The sequence below is a fragment of the Cucurbita pepo genome, chromosome LG03 (genome assembly GCF_002806865.2).
Source record: "Cucurbita pepo subsp. pepo cultivar mu-cu-16 chromosome LG03, ASM280686v2, whole genome shotgun sequence".
In the NCBI taxonomy this organism is placed as follows: domain Eukaryota; kingdom Viridiplantae; phylum Streptophyta; class Magnoliopsida; order Cucurbitales; family Cucurbitaceae; genus Cucurbita; species Cucurbita pepo.
The window spans coordinates 13,732,058-13,738,792 of NC_036640.1; the positions used below are offsets into that span (position 1 = coordinate 13,732,058).

Genomic DNA, 6,735 nt, shown 5'->3' on the forward strand with positions numbered 1-6,735 from the left:
AATAATGTGAGTAATGGGATAAATCAATTTTTTTAATTTTATTATAAATATAAAATAATAATGTGTAATCAATTTTTTAATTTAAATAATATATTATATAATATTATTTATAATTAATCTTTTTTATTTGTAAAAGTAGGCAAAATTCCACCTTCCAAAGATTGGTTATTTTTTATTTCATCTTGTTCGGTGGTACCTCTTTGTTTATTTTGAACTCTGATGCTTACTCTGACACATTTTATACCGTACACAATTTAAAATATTAAAATAATTGAAGTTAGTTTGTTATTATCCAAAGATCAATTAATTTGAAATACAACAAATCTCCCTAACTAAAGTGTTCAATATGTCAGAAAAAATCATTTTTTTTATCCTCACAGTCCTGGATTACGTCCCGGTGTCAGAAAAAATCTTTTTTTTTATCCTCACAGTCCTGGATTACGTCCCGGGTCATTAGATAAGAATTCGGTCNTAGTTTAGGAAAGATGTGGAATAGATAAAATTTTTAGAACATTTCAAAATCAAGCAATGAAAAAAATCATTTGTTTTATTCTTCACGTCCCGGATTACGTCCCGGGTCATTAGATAGGAATCCGAAAATGAAGAGAGAAACAAAGAATATTACTACTGTATAAACAAATTGTATAAACAAATAGTTTTAGAGTAAGCATTACACTACACGATCTCCAAAAAAAAAAAAAAAAAATTTAGAGAAGTTATTTTGAAAAAATTTTTAGAGTTGAGCTTGAGCAGACATAAATACCTTTGTTGACCGAGGGCCTCTTTTCCAGCTTATTTTTTTCCTTGCCTGAAGCACGTCCTTAATCCTTGAAGTCAGGGTCTATTGGTGGTCCCTCGATAAGCTTTTCCTGTAAAACTTGACCCTTAGGCACTACAAGTTCGGTTCCCTCGCCTGACATGGAAAAATATCTCTCTAGTACCATCTGCATCAAATAAAGGTATTGAGAAAATTATAAACAAAAAATATGCGCCTGACATGGATTGCAGCATTTATCACCCAATGCTCATAAATATGAGAATTTTCACCACTTTACCATGGCAGCATAGGCATCAATTTTCTTCTGCCGAGTAGTTTTATTGAGCCCCCTGAAGAAAACATCGTAAGTCGATTTTCCAGATTCATGTCTTGTTCATCATTATACATGATATATGTGACCAACGCAAATAGATAAGTATAGATATATTCTGATACAAAGGGGAAATCATTGTTTATTTTTCAATAAGAAACCAACCAATTTCATAGATAATATGACATTACAAAAGAAGTGGGAGAAAGGAGGGGGAGGAAAGCCAACCCCAAGCGTAAAAGATTACATAGAATTCTTCCAGTTGATGCAACAGACAGTTTAACCACAGCTGTCAATTTACACTGAGAGAGACCCGCAATAGAAACATCTAAAAACAATCAAAAGTGAACTTGTTTTTCGAAGCATCTAATTTGCATAATGAAAAATCTAAGAACAGCTGCAAGGCCCATTTTAAACATAAACCGTTCCATTCTACTCTACCATCAAATACAATAAAGCAAAAAGGACACTGATAACATCAATGACTACAGGCGACAAAAATGTGACTATCCATGCAACAACCCTCACAGTTTCATATAAAAGTTCGCAAGAGAATCAAACTTCCGAGTAATTGACTTGGTTGTCCATCATTCTCGTCATTCACTGTTACTTGCTTCTCTCCCTCAGTTACAATATGGTTTCTTTTACATTGTTGAAGTGTTGGGGTTGCAAGTATAAAATCAATAGAGCATTTAGTGGAGACGATTGATAGGTAAAAATATTAGAGATGAGTAAAACAGATGTCTGCAAGCATATCCTTTCTTTTCTAGTTCATAAAATCTTGTTAACAGAGATAGTAACCTCAAAACTTGGGGCCAATGTTGGCTGGTACACGGATCCTTATTGTCTCCCAATCTCCATGCAACAACCCTCTCTCTCTCTCTCTCTCTCTCAAAAAAGCCAAGTTAGAACCTTCGAACGTAGGTATAAGTCTATGACCACGGCAACCACCAATTCTCCAAAAAAGAAGCAAAGGATGATGTTGCAGCCAAATATTTAGGAACAGTAATTTGTTTCAGCCCCTATTTTCTCGATTGCAATCATAAATCTAGGTTCCCATCAAAGGTATTCATTTTCTCTTACAGATTTCGTGTGCCTTCATTAAATTCTCCTTTTCCTTTTATAATAGGCTCTAATTGATGGGAAAAGTAGACCAAACCAGCGAGCATCCCCCAATCCAAGCCAAGTTGATTCAACAAGGGTTCCCAACTGGCTTTAGAAAGAAAATCTGAATTAAAAACAAAAAAACAAAAAAAACAAATTGTGTAAGGAAATCCAAGAGGATGCGCTAAATCCAACAAATCTGTTCACTCCCTCTCCTTGAGAATTAAGACATAGTTGGGTTAATCACTCCCACTCCTTGAGGATTAAGACATGCTGGGCTACGATGATCGAACTCCGTTTCACCACCTCGCTTTGAACCAACAACCTCCTCAACACTCAACACCAAATATTTGGCGTGGAAAGCAACCGATCAACAACTTCTTTGTCTCATGCTCTCCTCTCTCACTGAGGAAGCCATTGCTGCCGCCATTGGTCTCTCCACTGCACATGACTTTGGCTCGCATTGGAGACTACGTACAGCCATCATTCGAAAGCCCATGAAATAAGACTCAAGGATGACTTGCAACTAATGAAACGCGGCACCAAACCTGTTGCTGAGTATGTTTGTACCTTCAAAACAATCTGTGACCAGCTTCACGCCATTGACAGACCTGTCAAGGACATTGATAAAGTACACTGGTTTCTTCATGGACTCGACGCCAATTTTTTAACTTTTTCTATTGCTCAGATGGCTCTCGCCTCTTTCCCTTATTGATTTAGTCTCTAAAACTGAAAATTTTGAGTTGTTTTAGTGCTCCCTTGAGTCTTCTGAGGGAGAAATGGTTGTTTTGTGTGTAATAAACACTGCTAATAACCCCTAAAACATCCAACCCTGAATCGGAGAAAGAAAGAAAGAGGCTTTCCTTGCAAGAGAATACTAATTATTGCAATTCAAATATTGGGAAAGCCTCTTTCTTTCTTTCTCCGATTCAGGGTTGGATGTTTTAGGGGTTATTAGCCGTGTTTATTACACACAAAACAACCATTTCTCCCTAAAAAAAATATTCAAATTTCAACTGAATCCTTTTTCAAACCAGGAAGAGAAATATCCTGATTCTATGAGGATCCAGCAGGTTTATATGGAGTGTTTGTGGACGTAACATATATCATCTGAGAGAGAATCTTCATTAAGGCTTTAATATTTTTTTTAGGGAGAAATGGTTGTTTTGTGTGTAATAAACACTGCTAATAACCCCTAAAACATCCAACCCTGAATCGGAGAAAGAAAGAAAGAGGCTTTCCTTGCAAGAGAATACTAATTATTGCAATTCAAATATTGGGAAAGCCTCTTTCTTTCTTTCTCCGATTCAGGGTTGGATGTTTTAGGGGTTATTAGCCGTGTTTATTACACACAAAACAACCATTTCTCCCTAAAAAAAATATTCAAATTTCAACTGAATCCTTTTTCAAACCAGGAAGAGAAATATCCTGATTCTATGAGGATCCAGCAGGTTTATATGGAGTGTTTGTGGACGTAACATATATCATCTGAGAGAGAATCTTCATTAAGGCTTTAATATTTTTTTTAGGGAGAAATGGTTGTTTTGTGTGTAATAAACACTGCTAATAACCCCTAAAACATCCAACCCTGAATCGGAGAAGAGGTTATCTAGGCAGATAGAGAAGAAAGAATGTTAAATGAGAGTTGCGCGACGGCGCCTCATCCAAATGAGACTTGGAAAGCGAAAGCGAGATAGGCCTTCGGCTTGTGCGCACAGTGGAGGGTGCCTAACCACACTTGGAGGTATCCGACTGATTGGGTTCCACTCCTGCGATATTCACAGCCACTAATCGTGGTCGCACCCATAGAAGTCATCCTGCTTCTTGTAGCAACCAACAAGGTCATTCTCATTTCCACCTCAACAGTTCTTCCAATCGAGGAAGAACCCACTCGTCAAGGTCGTCGACTCACTCTTCAGTACTAGTCGAGGAAGAACCACACCCAGTACTCTTCTAATCGAGGACGAACCCACTAGTTGGTGCCCTTCAGTACATGACCATTACATGCCCAGATATTGCCCATGTTGTCAATTCTGTCAGAAAATTTTTGCATGTCCCTAATGCAGATCACTTTCTTGCTGTCAAGCGTATTCTTCGCTATGTTAAGGGAACACTCCACTTTGACCTTACCTTTCATCCATCCGTTGTTCCTAGTGTGCTAGTGGCTTATGCAGATGCTGACTGGGTTGGTTGTCCCGATACTCGTCGTTCTACATTCGAATATTCCATTTATCTTGGTAACAATCTTGTTTCTTGGAGTGCCAAGAAGCAACCTACTGTCTCATGCTCTAGCTGTGAATTTGAGCATCGTGCTCTTGTCATGACTGCTGCTGAACTTTTTGGCTTACGCATCTTTTGCATGACCTCAAGGTCCCCATTCCACAATAGCTCTTGCTCTTATGTGACAACAAAAGTGCTATGTTTTTAGCTCCAATCCCGTTTCTCACAAGAGGGCCAAGCATGTTGAACTAGATTATCATTCCTTCGAGAACTTAGTTGTCGCTAGCAAACTTCGCACACAGTATGTACCTTCCCATCTCCAGGTTGCTAACATCTCCACCAAAAGTGTTTCTCGACCACTCTTTGAATTTTTTAAATTCAAGCTTCACGTTCGTTCAATTCCAGCGCTCAACTTGCGCGGAAGGGGGGGGGGGGGGGNATAAGTTATCATATTTGACCCTTGATCATAGCCTAATATCGTGTATCCATTTATTGCTCTTTCCATTTCCTTTGTAATCTATTTGATTCTGTAAATGATTATGAATAGAAAACTTTCACCCCATTAAGGTGGGGTGATTTTAGCAAATATTTTCAAATAGCATCCCAATTCCCTTGGGAGAATCCAGGCCTCCTAAATCCTTAGGAACTAGTCATGATCACCAATACGTCGTTGGCAACTACTCATGATCACCAATACCTCGTTGACTATTGAGTCCTCAAGCCATTTATTCCTTGTTTACAAGCTGATGGGGATAATTGCACTTCTTGGATATTTCTTTTTTCATTTCAAGCCAAGCCTTTCCTATCTTCTTATCCTCCATTCCTACCTATCCAATAATACCATAGCGATTGGCAACCTTTTTTCTGCATCACCTTGATAAATTCATGAGGTTAATGCCACAATATGGTAGAGTTTAACATTAGTTTTAATTCCTCGTTAGTCTAAGAATCTTCACGTGGTAGTCTATCATTTCTACAAACCCCTCAAATCTGTCATCAAAATCCTCAAAGGAAATGAATAAATCAATCTGGCACTCTGTTGAATGATAATCCATTCAGTGCAATATATTTTGCAGGATTCCACACTAACAATATCAATAAAGGAGATGCATGAGACTTTATGGGATAGAATCCACGGAAACAATATTGAATAAAAGACAACATAAGTGAATATTGAAGACAACAATACCTGCAAATCATGTGGCTTTCCGCTTCTGCTGTTGTCCCATGTTCATCATGCAAGTAAACTCTCCAACCCCTAAAGTCAGAGCTGTATCAGAACAGAAAGGCAGACATAGGAGAAATAAAATACAATCATCCCGTGTATTTCACCTTTCAGCTGCCTGGGCTGCCACCCTTCCGGCAATACTACGGATTTTGTTTGACTGAGGTGTCTCTTTTCCATCAAGTGATTTAGGAAGTCCAATAATAAATTCATCAGCTTCCTACAGTTTTTTTCTTTTTCCATCAAATAATGTGCAATATAGAGAGGAAATAAATTTCCACATGTTGATAATATTTCATTAGCAATATCGTGAGAGAGGGAGAGATGCATACTTCCTGTTCAGCAATCTCAATAAGCTTAAACTCAAGCTTTTGTCCTCGCAACTCCAGAACCTAAGCCAGCTAAAGAAATTAGGAAGCCCAAACATTTGATAACACACAACAAAGGGTTAAAGGCAGTTGTGTAAATAGAGCGTCGCGGACTGTATAAATAATAATTACAAAGTAGAAACAGTCTTCCGATCGCGACATTATAAACACTTGTGTCCCAGAAGAAACGTAATTGAATAAGAGTATCGATCATCACTGCGTTAACTACGCATTTAGCACTAAATGTGGCAGAAAAATAGGCATTTCCATGCCACAGAAAAACAAGCAAGTAGGAAAACAGTGGAGAAGTTGAATGTCCTGAAATTAGAGGGTAGGGAAAAGCGCAGAGACGGCGGAATGAAATCAAATAAAGTGTAATAGGCAGAAAAATTACAGTAAGAGGACGAGTGGAAAAGCCTTTACTAAGAGCAAGTCCAGTGCGAGACGTTCCGAGGTCAACCCCTAGACTGAAACCTCCTCTCCACTGCGGGTCGAGCTTGCGGCGAAGGGCGTTGGGAGGAAGTTCGACGGAGGAAATTGCGGTTTTGCATTTGCAAATTAGGTTAGGAGATGGAGGCAGAAGAGGAAGGGAAGAGGGTCGTGGAGGACAGAAAATCGCGGAAGAGTGAAGTTTGTGGCTTTGCGGCGGAAAGGGTTGGAAATGTAGCGCGCACATTATTTCCAAGCCAACAAGAGGCTCCGCAGTACCAAATTATACAATTATGTATGC

At 38.6% G+C, this 6,735-nt stretch overlaps 1 protein-coding gene across 1 annotated transcript; it reads right to left on the reverse strand.

The window, feature by feature from the left end:
• Positions 1–472: 472 nt before the first annotated feature.
• LOC111791236 (putative pre-16S rRNA nuclease) lies at positions 473–6,735 on the reverse strand. The gene is made up of 6 exons (XM_023672498.1): positions 6,400–6,735; positions 5,970–6,029; positions 5,745–5,857; positions 5,602–5,670; positions 1,056–1,107; positions 473–944 (listed from the first exon to the last, which is right to left on the reverse strand). The coding sequence occupies exons 1-6, from the start codon at positions 6,679–6,681 to the stop codon at positions 822–824; spliced, it is 699 nt and encodes a 232-aa protein (XP_023528266.1). The 5' UTR covers positions 6,682–6,735; the 3' UTR covers positions 473–821.

Excerpts from the sequence above, each read along its gene's own strand:
- LOC111791236 (XM_023672498.1), bottom strand. The coding sequence starts at position 6,681 with ATGTGCGCGCTACATTTCCAACCCTTTCCGCCGCAAAGCCACAAACTT. Across the intron at positions 5,858-5,969 it reads TTGAGATTGCTGAACAGGAA|GAAGCTGATGAATTTATTAT; the intron begins GTATGCATCTCT and ends AAAAAACTGTAG. Across the intron at positions 5,671-5,744 it reads GCAGCCCAGGCAGCTGAAAG|GGGTTGGAGAGTTTACTTGC; the intron begins GTGAAATACACG and ends CTCTGACTTTAG.